This window comes from Pseudonaja textilis, chromosome 4, assembly GCF_049901715.1.
Source record: "Pseudonaja textilis isolate UNSWEBS1 chromosome 4, rPseTex1.2, whole genome shotgun sequence".
Classification (NCBI taxonomy): domain Eukaryota; kingdom Metazoa; phylum Chordata; class Lepidosauria; order Squamata; family Elapidae; genus Pseudonaja; species Pseudonaja textilis.
Genome location: NC_141993.1, coordinates 23,030,433 through 23,045,763, shown reverse-complemented (window position 1 = coordinate 23,045,763; position 15,331 = coordinate 23,030,433). Strand labels below are relative to the sequence as shown.

The following is a 15,331-nucleotide window of genomic DNA, read 5'->3' as shown; positions in this document are numbered from 1 at the left end:
CGCAAGTAGAAAAATAGGGACCACTTTGGTGGGAAGATAACAGCGTTCCGTGCACTTTCAGTGTTTAGTCATGCTGGCCATATGACCACAGAGATGTCTTCGGACAGTGTTGGCTCTTTTGCTTTGTAACGGAGATGAGCACCACCCCTTAGAGCCAGAAATGAGTAGCAGGTATGTGCAAGGGGAACCTTTACCTTTAAAACAGGTTGGGAAAATCTGCATTGGTCAGCAAAATTATTGGTAGTTTCTGAATGTGAGAACTCCTTTAAAGGCCAGGGATTCAGAAAAGTGACCTTAGTACACTGTGAGTGAATAATGAAGTTGCTATGCTTCTAGATGACACCAAGTTCTTATAAAATCCAAATTTAGATTGTAAAGCGGCATGGAAAGATCTTTTCAAACTTCATGAAATAGTTAAAGCCAAATATAAGTGCATAGTGATGCATGAGGCTCTGAAGCAAAAATAACCATAACTTAATTCATATAGATCCAAATTATGCCACTTATTTGCTTAGTTTAGATTTATAAGGCTGTCCAGTTTGACACTGACCGTAGGCAACAGGCAGATTAAAAACAGATACAGTATTTTAACCCTAACCCTAACCCTAACCAATCCCAAAGCTTTGGGGAAAAAAAACAAACAGATTTCCAGATATAATTTAAAGAGTGGGAGCTATCTGTAACTCTAGAGCAGCACTCTCCCTCCAGCCTTTTGGGGTATCACGGACTGGTTCCATGGGGAGTTTTTCTGGAGGGGGTGGAATTTTGTGTGTTGCCTGCAAGGGGTTTGGTTGGTTTGCATGGCCCGGTTTCTGGCATGCTATGGCCCATGCTGGTCCATGGTTGGGGATTCCTGCTCTATTTCCAATCCTATCCTATCCTATCCTATCCTATCCTATCCTATCCTATCCTATCCTAATGGGTATGGAAAAATAATGGGAGAGAGACAGGTCTTATTGCCATGAAGGCTTTAAAAGTGATAGCCAACCCTTTGAATGTATTTGAAAGCTCACTGGTAACCAATGCAGCTCAAGTAGCAGATATGTTCAATAGGAATACATGTATAATTTCTTGCACACTGTGGACCTTCAATGACTTCCAAAGATCTTTAAAGAAAGTTCTATGTCAGTACATTTCAAGAATTCGGGTGGGAGATGACCAAGACATAAGTGATCAAGAGAAGGGAATTCCAGATCAGTACAAAACACAATTAATGCATCAAACGGATCTGTGTGAAGCCCTTCTGGTCACCACAGCCATCTGCTCTTTGAGTACAGGACTTCCTTAGCCCTCAACAAGATATGCAGCCACTCTGTTTGGGGAAGTGCTACTCCATTCAAAATTAAAGAAAGAGAACCGAAAGAACCATTTGAAGAACCATGAATATAGCCATACAGTCTTGTCTTTCCTGGGCCTCCTCAAACAGCCAGCAGGCTCTGGGACAAAATCTTGATAACATTACTAATGTTGAGCAGGTATTGAGATATACATAAACAAGATGACTTCACATAGAAATTTCATACAGATCTTAAAACTTCTAATAAGCAGAAGCTTTGGACTAACCCTCTCTCCGCCACTCAGTACTGACTGGAACTAGCCCTAGAAAAAAAGAAAAGAACTGCTGCAACATCATTACATCACACTCCCAAGCCCAATAATCAGTCCAGAAGAATACCACAATCAATGACATGGAAAGCTACTGAAGGATCAAGGAAGTCTAGGATGGATGCAGCTCTACCATATAGTCCTACCAAAAGTCATCATATCCAATCAATACTGTCTCTCTGTCCCCATCTGGAAGTTCATATTATTTACTTTTTTCCAGGTTCCTCTGGAATTGCAGTCTGACCATCTTCTCATCAATTGTGCCCTATAAAGGAATGCTGGAGAAACTGGACAAAAATTGTCCAAAACATAGATAAAAATTGTCCAGAACGGTTAGATTCCAACAATGGCTTCTTGCTACCATTCAAGAGAAGCTGAGCCACCCTCCTCTTCCAATGACAAATTTACCACTGCAGGTTGGACATGAATCCAAAGAATGGGTGAAGTCAAATTCTTTAGGAGTTGGAGGATCAAACACTACACAGGTAATAGGACAAGAGTATACGTTGGCCAACTTGACAAGACCTGTCTAGCTGGAAACTCAGAACCAATTCATGCAACCCTCTCCACTAAATACTTAAGAGTATTCCTCCCAGTGGCCATGTAGATATCCTTGTGACCTTCCTTCCCCAGTAAGAGATGTATCATTTAAGGCTCATGGCCAACTATCTGCAGTTTTGCTACTCTTTATCATCATAATGTAATGCCTAGTATACATTATCCCAACACATGTAGGGTGGGATTTGCTCTTAAGACATCTCTTCTGTTATTTCATCTCTCAAGTAAGCCTCAATCAACCTGCTTACCAGATCTCTAGGAAAAAAAACTTTTTCTGAAAAAATCTAGATCACTTAGTAGAGTATTGTGGTCATCTAGAGGTGGAGTTTTTGCCTCACAATCAGAAGGCTGTGAGTTCAATCCTAGGTACAGCAGATATGGGCACAATGAGAATAAATCTGCTGAATAAAATTATACATTGGTGACAGGAAGGGCATCAGGCCAGTAAACACTCAGCTCCATTCAGCTGCCCACACTCCACCCCACAAGGGATTATGGGGGTCATTAAAAGGAGATGATGATCTAGGTCTCTTAGTATCCTGGGATGCAACAAATTAATAGATCCTTTCTCTTTCCATTCCTCCCCCTCCCCTGTGCAGTATCAGTAAGTTGAAAAGCAGCCAAAAGTTGGCTGAGTATAACCTGAAAAAGTTTGAGATAGATAGTCATCGAACATGTCCATTGAGTGTGAGAGGAAAAGGTCCATTTAACATTAAAAGATATTGAGGAAAAATATTAACACAGAAACGCACACAGAGACAGCCCAGAGGCTTAATATATGGTAAAACTATATCCCTTCATTCAGCAGGTCTTGTCTGTCCAATGAAATTATAGAATTAGCTCAGGAGATGATCAGGGTACAGGCTGGACTCAGAAGTGGAAAAACATTCCAGAATAAAATAATGGTAAACTACTTCCAAGAAAATTGCATAGCCTTGTCCATTAAGTCACCTGGAGCCAAGCACAAACTGAAGGGGGATTTTATTTTCCATATCTTTGATGCTGCCTTCCAGTGGAGGGGAGTTCCACTGAGAAGAGGCAGAGCCTATAGCATTGAGAGTTGGTGGGTGGCCCCACCAGCAGTCTTCCTACCAGCACAGGGGCGAGGAAAGAGCTCTGGATCTATTGGATCAAAGTTGCTCCTGGTTCTTCAGATAGGAACCAGAATAATGGTCAATATTTCTGTGTTGTTCCAGTGGAGAGATTTTAAATTACAGTGACCTGCCAGACCCCCAAAGCTGGCAATCCTACCCAGCCAGTACGAACCAACTTGAAATAGGGTAACAGATATATAGATAATATCTCAAGCCCCCCTTTCCCCTGTCCCAGTTTAGAATGGTTTGGATGTGTGTCTTGGAAATTATACATCATGGTTTACAATAACTTTGCAATGTAAGAACTAAACCAATGCTGGCATATTCAATCAATCATATTTAAGTAAATCACAGCTCTTTACTTTGTTCCCAACTGAATGAATGTAGGTTAGCTAAGAAAATCACCCACCAGAGGACTTTATCATGACCAATAGGTTGGATAACTTTTTGGGGGAAAAGGAGTTAGGGCTATAGGTAGTCCTTGACCTATGACTACAATTGGGGCCAATGCCAAGCGAGGCAGTTGTTGAGTGAGTTGATTTTACGATCTTTTTTTGGTCACAGTTGTTAAGTAAATCAGTGCCGTTGCTAAGCGAATCATGCGGTCATTACGAGAATTCAACTTCCTCCTTTAACTCTGCTTATCAGATGCTGGCTTGGAAGGTTGCAAATGACGGCCCATGCTGGTTGCCAAGGGGACAAATTTTGATCACATGACTTTATGGCTGCTATGATGCTTGTAAAGCATAAGGACCAGTTCTAAGACACTTTTTTCAGTGCAACTTCCAATGGTCACTAAATGAATGGTTGTAAAATGAGGACAACCTGAAATGATGGCACACACAATTCCATAGCAGTTGACCCTGTCCAAATCTTTTGAAGCAGTTGTGAATAAAGACATGGAAACAATGGTGCGTGTTTCACCATCTTAGGGATGTTCTAAGGTAGGGGTGTCAAACTCAGTTTCATTGAGGGCCACATCAGAGTTGTGTTTAATCTGAGAGGGGCTTGTGGGGGGGACATGGCCAGACTGGGTCTCCCTGGCCCTCTGCCAGCAAAAATGGAGCTTTGGGAGGGCCCCATTTTTGGTGGGGATGGCTTCCTGCAGCCGTCTGCCAGTAAAAACAGAGCTTGTGTGTGTGTGTGTGCATACCGCCTTCCCGTGATCTGGCCCATGGGCCTTGAGTTTGACACCCCTGTTCTAAGGTATTTTGCGAAGTCCCTTCAACTTCTAGTGTCAATATACGTTACAGGTAGTCCTCAACTTACAACGGTTCATTTAGTGGCCATTCAAAGATACAACATAACTGAAAAAAGCGACTTAGGTCTATTTTTTTGCGCTTTCAGCATTCCCATGGTCATGCGATCGAAATCCAGACACTTGGCAACTGATTCATATTTGTGCAGTGTCCTGGGATCATGTGATCCCCTTTTATGACCTTCAGAGAAGCAGAATCAATGGGGAACCCAGATTCACTTAACAACTATGCTACCAACTTAACAACTGCGGTGATTCACTTAACAACAGTGATGAGAAAGGTCATAAAATGGGGCAAAATTCACTTAACAAATATCTCTCCCTTAGCAACAGAAAGTTTGTATATTCTATATAATATTCCCAACTCTACAGGGCCTCCAAAGGCTGATGAAAAGAGCTCACACAAAGGACTTATATCCTTTACCCATCGCAGACCAGAGTCATTGTGAAAGCTAAGATTGTACAATCGACAAACATTTATTTTGATAAAGACAAAGAGGGGAAAAAAAAACTCCTTTACAAAGGGCATCTAATTTAAAAAGGGAAAAAAAAACCCACCAAAAACAAACCTGAGGCTCCAGTTACAACTGCCTGACCCTTTAGGCCACATGCTAATAATTGTTGCTATTTCAAGGATCACATCTTGAAAAGTGGCACCGGAAGGTGTGTGTGAATCCCTTTCTTTTGCCCCTCTTCTTGTATGTCCCAGTTAACACGTAGGGGTGTGTGTGCGTGCCTGTGTGTGAAGAAGATTGGGAGAGAGTGAGATAGGGAGGGAGGGAGACAGAGGGGAGGGAGGGAGGGAGAGAGGGAGGGAGACAGAAGGAGGGAGAGAGAAAGAGAGAGAGGCAGAGGGAGGGAGAGAGAAAGAGGGGGAGGGGGGGAGAGAGGGAGGGAGACAGAGGGAGGGAGGGAGGGAGAGAGAAAGAGGGAGGGAGGGAGAGAGAGAGGGAGGGAGAGAGGGAGAGAGAGAGGAGGGGGAGAGAGAGAGACTTTGCGCTGATGAGGAGTAGGATGGACTGGAACTGGAGCTATTATGAAAACGTCTTTTTCCACCAACCTTCTCCTCCCCCAGCGAAATCCGGAAGGTAGGTATCAAGGGCAGCCAGCCAGAGCAGAAGCAGAGTTTTAATTGCTTTCTCAATGAAAGATAATCACCAGGTCCCAAGAGAGGCTTCCAGATTAGCACTCAACAACTCTCCCCTCGGTGATCTCAGCCCTCTCATCCTGTTGCCTCCATTTACAGCCCATTCAGCAGTAAGTGGATCGAAGAAAGCCGCTCACCACTACCCATTAGTGACAGCAGATCTCTCCGGCTGCCTCTCGGACTGACTTTCCCTTTCCTCCCTCTCTCTCTCTCCGTCCCTCCTTTCTCTCTCAGAGAAGCTCCATTCACTCTCCGCTCGCCTGGGTCGTTGCCGCCGCGGCTTTTAACTCGCTCGACTCCTCCGGGATTCACAAAGTTGGAAGCGAAGCGCCGAGCCGAGCCAAGCCGGGCCGGGACCGGGGCCGGGTGGGGAACCATGAGCGAGCTAGAAGGGGACTTCGCGAAGCTTTTGCTCTTCAAGGATGAGCGGATTAAAGAGCTGGAGAAGCGCCTGTCGGAGAAGGACGAGGAGATCCAGGAGCTGAAGAGGAAGCTGCACAAGTGTCAGTCCGTCCTGCCCGCGCCCACCACTCACATCGGGCCCCGCACCACCCGGGCGCAAGGCATCTCCGCGGAACCGCAGACCTATCGCTCTTTCCACGACCTCAGGCAGGCGTTTCGGAAGTTCACCAAATCCGAAAGGTAGGGGGGAGGGCGTGGGTAAGGAGAAAGGAAAGGGTGTGTGAGTGGTGTGGTTTTTTTTACACGTGTTTCAATGTGTCACGTTTTGCACCCGGGTCTCCTTCAGCCCCCCCGAGTCACCTCAGCGCTGTGGATGGCTGCAGCGACTGGGTGGGTGGGTGGGAGTTCGGAGGGGCGCAGCAGCCCCCCGGTCGCCCTCCGCTACCTCAGGTGGGAGAAGCGGGGTGTCTGTGAGGAAAACTTTTGCCCCCAAAGGTTGGCGCCCCTCACGTGTCGCCCGGTGGTCGTGCAGAAGAGGTCCGGCGAAGGAAACCCAACAGCCCTGTTATTCCTTCCCACCACCACCCGTCTCTCTTTCTCCCGCTCTCCGCGTGGCCCCTAAACTTCTCGGGGCCCCGCCTGGCAAAGCCCACGCCAAGCGGGTGCGGTGCCTCGCTCCGCTCTCCATCCTTTGGCAGCCGGGCTGCCTTTCTATTTTAGTGAAAGCGTGCCCGAACGGCGCGTGAGCCGGGCATGCTCAGTGGCGGCCGCCGAAGTCGCTCGCCCTTTCCTTTTCCCTCCCGGCGCCTTTGGGAGAGCGCTGCTCCCACGGAGCGAGGGGGGAAGCGGGGAGGAGGAGGAGGAGGCTGCGCGAGTGGGGAAAGCTTGGAGGTTAAAGGAAGAGGGGAGCGGCGCTGAGAAAGTCACAGCCCTCCCTCCCTCCCTCCCTCTTCTTCTTCAGCAGCCTCTTCCCCCTTCCCCACTTCCACAAGCATCCCGCCCGCCTCATCCCCGCCCTGTCCAGCTGGCGGCGGCTCTGCTTTTTGCAAAAAAAAAAAAAAAAAGAAGAAGAAGAAGAAGAAGAAGAAAAAGAAGAGGAGGAGGGGAAGGGGGAAAAAATATGTCCCGGGCACTAGAGAAGAAGCCCCATCGATCGGCCTGCGCATTAAACCCCCTGTGGACATTAGCGAGAGGAAGTGCATTAGGAGCTTTTAAGTCCCTGGAAGTGCAGAGCAAGAAATGCGCCTTGCAGGATATCGAATATCCCATTAAGCTGCGTCTCTCATCCCCCCCAGCTTTCCCTTCCCTTCCCCTCCCGCCTTTCTCTCTCTCTCTCTCTCTCTCTCTCTCTCCCTCCCTCCCTCTCTCCTCTCTCTCTTTTTCTTTCTCTTTCTCTCTCCCTCCCCTTCCCCCTCTCTTCCTCCCCCCTCCCTCCCCCTCTCTCCCCTTTCTCTTTTTCTCTTTTTCTTTCACTCTCCCCCTCTCTCCCTTCCTCCCCTCCCTTTCTCTCTTTCTCTCCCTCCCTCCCCTCCCTCCTTCTCTCTTCCTCCCTCCCTCCTCTCTCTCCTTATTTCTCTTTCTCTCGTTTTCTTTCTCCACTCTCTTTCTCCCTCCCTCCCGCTCTTTCTCCTTCTTTTTCTCTCTTTCTTTCTTTCTCTCTCCCCCTCCCCCCTCCTTCTCTCTTCCTCCCTCCCTCCCTCTTTCTCTCTCTCCTCTCTCTCTCTCCTTTCTTTCTCTTTTTCTTTCTCTCTCTCCTCTCTCTCTCTCCTCTCTCTTTCTCCGCCGTGTCCGAGCCCTCCCAGTCAGCCTCCGTCGCTCGCTCGCTTGGCGGCGCCGGGTTCGGAAAGTGAAGCGGGAGTCAGGCGCGCGCGGGATTGGAAGTGTCCCGGCTTGCACGTGCCTGGCTCGGTTCGGGATAGGGAGATGCGGGGAGAGGGCGGAGGAGTGGGGGAAGCTGCGCCTGGTTTGGTTGTTTCGTCCTGGATCTTACAGCGTTTAATGATGTTTTGGGGAGGGTGGAGGGTTATTGCCGCGCTGCGGTGCCAAGTGCCCCTTTGGGTGCTTCTCTTTAAACACGAATCTTTCACTTGAGACTTTCAAGGAGAGATTGGACTGCCATTTGTCAGAAATGGTGTAGGGTCTCCCCTTGGGCGGGGGTGGGGGTGGGGGTTGGACTAGATGACCTAGAAAGTCCCTTCCAACTCTGGTTATCTATTATGCGTTTGGACACCGGCGATCCCGAACCCACGTCCCCCAGCCCACCCCAGCCCCGTGTAGAGGTGTCTTCCCTTGACAAATGGTGTATCCGAGGTTAACCAGTGGACCGTCTTGCCTTCAGAAGTGGTGGGTGCTTCATCACTGGAGGTTTTTAAGAAGAGACTGGGACGGCCGCTTGTCTGGAATGGTATAGGGTCTCCAGCTTGAGTCGGGGGGGGGGGTTGGACTAGATGACCTCCAGGGTCCCTTCGAACTCCATCTGTAACTACGGTTATGGCAGTGGAAGCAAGATGGTCAAAGAAGTACACATGCACTCTCTCTCTCTCTCTCCCTCCCTCCCTCCCTCTCCCCCCTTCTCTCTCTCTCTCACACACACAGAGGCTGATGCAGTGGGCATCTGAAAAACATGCCTTCAAAACAGCTGAGGACTTTCAGTTGGGTTATATTTTATGTGAAGGATATCTTGAGAATCTTTGACTGCCCGCGACAAATGATGTATCCAAGGTTAACCTTTCTTGCCTTCAAAAATGGTGGATGCCCCATCACTGGAGGTTGTTAAGAAGAGACTAGACAGCCACTTGTCTGAAATAGTATAGGATCTCCTGCTTGAGCAGGAGGTTGGACTAGGTGACCTCCACGGTCCCTTCCAGCTCTATTCTGTAAATAAGGTTATCATGGCAGTGGAAGCAAGAGGGTCAAGGAAGTACACACATACACAAACACACTCCATAAGGCTGATGCAGGCAGGCGGGCAGCCTAAAAACATCCCTTTGAAACAGCTGGGGACTTTCCAATTCCCTTATATTTTATGTGAAGGATATCTTGAGAATCTTCAATGTTCTGCAGGGACCTCATTCCATTCCACTCCCTCTGTCTGTATTTATTTTGTTTTATTTACTTAATTTCAACATTTTTAAGCCTGCCCAACTTGGACACTGTGTCTGCAATAAAACACACACATTAATAAGATGTTGATCAGGATTACGATCTTGCTTTTATGCATAATGATAAGCTCTTCAGGGAGGGAGCTCTGATTTGTAAAAGTGTCCCGAAGACTGATCATGTGTATAAGTGACAGATAAGAAGAACGACCGCTAGTAGCGATGTAATAATAATCGCTGAGAGTGATGCCATCTGCTTTGCCCTGGTAGTGATAGTTAATAGCGATGGTCTCCGATTTCCTTAGTTATTTATTCATGAATGAAATCATCATTTTTCAAGAAAGGGGTTAAAAGGTGCACATATGACTTTGTTTTTAGCAGGTACATTGTACTTACCCTAGGCACCGTTTTAGGTGAGTCGATTCCATTGTGGGAAAGAAATACCTTTCAGACAGGTGACTTTTCGGCCTTGGATGCATTTCTTAAAATAAACAATTCAGCTATTTTACCTCCTTCTCAGTGAATTTACTGTAATGGGGAAAAAAGATGGACAATGGCAAATGCAGGAAATATGGAAAACATTTATCTGCAGCCATCCTAATGTATGAAGCATAGAAGCCCTAGCACAGTAAATACCTCCCAATACCTCAACTGTGTTGTGTTCAGTTGCACTCATTAAACGTTTTAAGCTGCCCAATTATTTGGGGTTTCTTTTCAATAAATTAAAATGGCTTAGGCCAGATTATGCCCTTGAATAGGTAGTCCTTAACTTACAACAGTTCCTTCAAAGTTACAACGGCACTGAAAAATGTGACTGTTTTTCATAGTTAGGAGCATTGCAGCTTCCCCATGGCCACGTGATCAACATTCAGATGCTTGGCAACTGGTTCATACATATGACCGTTGCTACTTCCCGGGGTCATGTGATCCCCTTGGGCGACCTTCCGACAAGCCAAGCCAATGGGGAAGCCAGATTCACTTCACGACCGAGGTTGCTAACTTATCAACAACGGTGGCAAGAAAAGTTGTAAAATGGGGCAAACCTCATTTGAACAAATGTCTCACATAACAACGTACATTTTGTTTGCGGTCGTAAGTTGAGGACTACCTGTAATAGCCAAAGGCTGGGTTCTAGGTTGTTAGCAACATTAAAACCTAAAGCAAAACAACAACAACAAAAACTTATCCTCCAAACATGGAAGAATCACTGTAGGTCAGATTCTTAAAAAGAAGAAGAGATTGGATAACCATTTATCTGAAATGGTAGGGGGTTTCCTGCTTAAGCAGGGGGTTGGACTAGAAGACCTCCAAAGTCCCTTCCAACTCTATTCTATTCTATTCTATTCTATTCTATTCTATTCTATTCTATTCTTTCCCTATTCTGTTCTATTCTATTCTGTTCTGTTTTATTCTATTCTATTCCATTCTATTCTGTTCTTTTCCTATTCTATTCTAGTCTTTCCCTATTTTCCTCTCCTCTCCTCTCCTCTCCTCTCCTCTCCCTCTCCTCTCCTCTCCTCTCCTCTCCTCTATTCTTTAAAAAAAAAAGCATTTTCGATGTGGATAGAAAAGCAGGTAAGGCTGGAACAGGGAAGGATTGTCACTGTTAAGGAGTTCCCTGGTGAGCAAAACGACCAGTGGTCTCTGTTAAACTGTGAGACTCGTCCCATGCAAGAAAGCCAAAAGGCTGTGATTAAAAACTGGCTTTCTTGCAGTGTCAACTGTGGCTTGAAAAACTCTATGTGTGCTTTCAGGTTTGGCTTCATTTTTAAGGCTATTTCGGGGTTAGCGCCTTCCTCCTCTCAAAAACTCCTGGAGTCCGGGAGTTGTGCCGCTGAAATTAGGGCAGGTTGTCCGCATCTTTAAGACACGCAGGTCACGAAACAAACCCTCAACCCCACCCCTCCCACCTCTCTTTATTTAAAGGGAGGCAGTGGAGCCTTTGCTACGTTTCACCGTCTTTTTTTTTTTAAACCGTGTTAATGACTGAGGTTATTTTATGAATTTTGAAAGTCCTGCTTTCAAGGCCTCGAGGTTCTCTTGAAAGAAGCTACTGTAGGTCTTGTGTTAAAATTAAACTGGGTTTGTAAATACAGGATTTTAAAGTTAGGGTTCTACGAGCTTGATATTCCCCCTGGAAAATGATTTTGAAAGAGGTTTTTTTTTCCTTGCTGCAAGGCAGTGGATGCCATTCCTTCCTGCTCTTTTCCAAGCAGGAGGAGAACAGAGAGTTAGTTTTACATTTATCAGATGTCAAGACTGCTTTTTTTTCTCTCCCCTTCCAACATTTATTGGAATTATTAAGCCCTGACTTCCTCTTTCTTTGTGGTTTACACTAGGACATAGGGCAAACTCCCCCCCCCCTCCTTCCTTCGCATTTGGATTCCTGCTTTCCAATCGAAGCCATGAAGTTTATTTTCAGCACCCTGAGTCACTGTAGCAGGGAGTTATGACAAGTATAATATATGGAGATCGTAATGGTTGGAATTGAGGGTGGGAGAGATTCACTAGCATGCTTAAAGGAACAGAATGTCTTTTAATAACAAGACCACAGGCAGCTTTGATTCTCTCTCTCTCTTTTTTTTTATCTGTTCCTTTAGATGCACAAGTTTGGCTTTAAACATTTTAGTTATTTTTAACATTATATTAGATATGTGTTCTATTTTCACTCATTAGAGGCAGTGTCTTCCATTTCTGATCAATTAAAAAAAAAGGCTGCAATTCTCAATTGACAGATTCTATGCATTTGGAGAAAATTCAGTGGAACTTACTTTTGAAAAGATGTGTATGGTATTATATACATCTAGTTTTAAATTTAAAAAAGCTGAGAGTTCACCATTGACACAGCTAATGTATGTGGGAGTAAGACTCATAGTAAACAGAATATCTTACTAATACCATAGTAAACAGAATAACTTACAATTATAGACATTTAGGATTATAGTGGACATCCCATTAAACTGGATTTTGCCTGAAAAAAGATAACCATGAATTAACATGCTATAGCGTCTCTGTTAAAATGAGAATAAAAGAATGCTACGTTTTGCACATGGGACCCTAAGAGAAGTTGACATTTCTGGGAAATGTCTTGATGATCAAAGAAAAATGGTTGATTAGATACTTTTTTGCTTAGTCTTAAATTCAAGGTGCAGTCTGAACCTTTCCTTTGACTTGTACCTCAGATGCACAGAATTAAAATAATTGTAATTGAGCAAATAAACTACTCAAACACAACATAGAGATTATTCATATATTCCTTTCCCCACTACTGTGTTAAATTGCTATCAATCCACTGTTAAGTTGAAACAAAACAGCAGCGGCATAAAATTACCTGTCCCTGTTCCCAGACCCCATTCTGTCCCTATTGCACCTGGTCTGTCAATTATCATGGAACTTGTAGCAAAATGTGTTCCTGACGATACATGGGGTTTTTCTTCTAAAAATCTGTTGCCATCCTTTTTAGTACATTACGAGCCAGCCATGAAAACAGACGTGATGGCAGTATAGCATGAATGGAGCGGATCAGATTTAAAGAGTCTGCGCCATTCTGCAATTTAAACTGCTTGACTTTTTCATGTGAAGTCCCTAGAAAAGAACCCATTTCTTTTTTTTAAAAAAAAAACCCCAACCCTTTCCAGATTTTAACTTGTTCTTTTATTGGTCATAGTGGCAGCCAGGGATTCTGTCAAAATCACCCATTTTACAGTCCTTGATTAGTGGGTGGCCCACAATTCTACCCTTCCCATCTAAACAAATGACTCTCTTTTCCACGGGCAGGTCTTGGAGGACATGTATAGAACCATCTCCTCCAGGGAAATCAGAGATGGAAAAGGGACCTTCGTGGTCCAACCCACTGTTGAAGGCAGGAGTTGCCCACTTGAGTTGAGTGTGAGGTGATGGGGTGATGGTGGACTCAATGCCACCCTTCACTGTTCTTGCTATGGCTGGGCCTAGAAGGAGAAAGCAGCAATTTCCTTGCATTGCTTGCCTTCTCTCTTCTAAGAAGCTTCAACAAGCCCCAAATATGACTTGATCCCAGTGCAGGAGAAATGGGAGAGGTCACTTTGTTTTGATCCCTCTACTATATAGTAACTGAGAGGGATTTTGGCGTCTTAGTGGACAACCAGCTAAATATGAGCCAGCAGTGTGCGGCAGCAGTCCAAAAAGCCCATGCAGTCCTAAATTGCTTTAACAGAGGGATACAATCAAGATCAAGTGAGGTACTAATACCACTCTATAAAGCCTTAGTAAGACCACACCTAGAGTACTGCATCCAGTCTTGGTCACCACACTCTAAAGATATTGAGACTCTAGAAAAAGTGCAGAGAAGAGCAACCAAGAAGATTAGGGGACTGGAGCAGTAGTGGGATACAATTTTTTTTACTACCAGTTCTGTAGGCATGGCTTGGTGGGTGTGGCGGGGGAAGGATACTGTAAAATCTCCAGTCAAAGGTGATATTTGCCAGTTCTCTAAACTACTCAAAATTTCTGCTACCGGTTATCCAGAACTGGTCAGAACCTGCTGAATACCACCTCTGGACTGGATACTAAAGCATATGAAGAATGGTTACAGGAACTGGGCATGGCTAATCTAGTGAAGAGAAGGACCAGGGGAGACATGATAGCAGTCTTCCAGAATTTGAGGGACAGCCACAGAGAGGAAGGGGTCAAGGTATTTTCCAAGGCACCTGAAGGCCAGACAAGGAATAATGGATGGAAGCTGATCAAGGAGAGATTCAACCTGGAAATAAGGATACATTTTCTGACAGTGAGAACAAGCAACCAATGGAACAGCTTGCCTTTGGAAGTTGTGGGAGCTTCATCACTGGAGCCTTTCAAGAAAAGACTGGACTGCCATCTGTCAGAAATAGTGTAGGGTCTCCTGTTTGGGCGGCGGGTTGGACTAGATGACCTACAAGGTCCCTTCCAATTCTGTTAATCTGTATCTGTGAAGAACAGGTAGGGGCTTTGCTGTATTCTCCACTTTGTATACACATACCTTAGATTCTTTCTCCCTCAGCCCTTTCTCCTATTTGTGGCATATCTTCCTCCCCTGCTGGCCACCCCCAGCCTCTTGTCCCTCTGTTTTTAGGGCAGCTTCCTTGCTGTTGCTAATCCAGGCATCTGAATGATGCTGGTGCCCTCCAGGCTAAGAGCTGCTCCACCAGCCTCCAACCATGTGGGAGAAGGAATGTCTCCTGCCAGGTGCAGGCAGCTGCTTTCCATCACCCACCTACAGGACACACCATAGAGGTGCCAAGGTTGCAACGGTTGCATTGAGGAAACTTGGGTTGCTTTCAAGCAATCCCCGAGTCTTCCGTCACCAATTTGTGCGGCTGGTTCTCTCTCTGTGCAGTTGCCAAGAATCCTTTCTCCTCTCCACATTTGGTGACTTTCCAATACAGGAGGCGGAATCATGACATGCAGTTTGCAAAAGGAATCAAAGCAGCGATGGATGGAGATCTGACAAGCCTTACACGGCATTGTAAAGCCGAGCAGCCTTAGCTGAGCTGTGGCTAAACAGTGTCACTTGTTTAGAAGCAGTATATTTATAATTCATTACTTTCTCCCCATTCTTTATGTCATTCTTTACAGTTTTGCAAAAAGGAGGCGGGGAGTTAGTTGTACCATTCTTCTTATGGGATGAGTTGGAACAGGGAGAATTCGTTTCCCTCTTCCACAGTGGACTGGTTCAAGAAAGAAGAAAAAAAATATATTCAGTTTCACTGGTGCAGCAGCTCAGGACAAAATGAGAAAGCAGTGATCAGCACTTAGAGAAAAGCGGGGGGAGCGCACAGCAGATCCATCAGCACTAGTGGCACATGCAGAAGTTGGAAAACACGATTTACTGCAGGAGAAGATGGATGGAAGTCAACTTCACTGGTGGCAGGTAGAAGATGACATCATGGGTTCATGACTTTGAGGAAAGGTCAGCCGCTGCATCTATGCTGGGACAATCTTTTCCCCTCCTTTTTATTTTTATTGTATGAAATACAAAAAAAAAAGAAAGAAAAGAAAATAGGAAATTAAGGGAAGGAAAGGGAATGGGGAAAGGGGGTGTGAGATACAAGGGGGAAGAGAAAAAGAAAGAAAAGGGGGTATGGACTTCCAACTCTTCCTAGCACAGTACAAGATAAATACGCTCCAACCTCAACTTTTTGCTTTTACT

General features: G+C 45.4%; 1 protein-coding gene across 1 annotated transcript in view; it reads left to right on the top strand.

The window, feature by feature from the left end:
* The first annotated feature begins 5,839 nt into the window (after nucleotides 1-5,839).
* Nucleotides 5,840-15,331, top strand: part of PRKG1 (protein kinase cGMP-dependent 1) — an 878,222-nt gene continuing 868,730 nt past the window's right edge. The window contains exon 1 of the mRNA XM_026719912.2: nucleotides 5,840-6,304. Coding sequence (XP_026575697.1) covers nucleotides 6,039-6,304 — 266 coding nt within the window. The 5' untranslated portion in view covers nucleotides 5,840-6,038. The remainder of the gene's footprint in view (nucleotides 6,305-15,331) is intronic.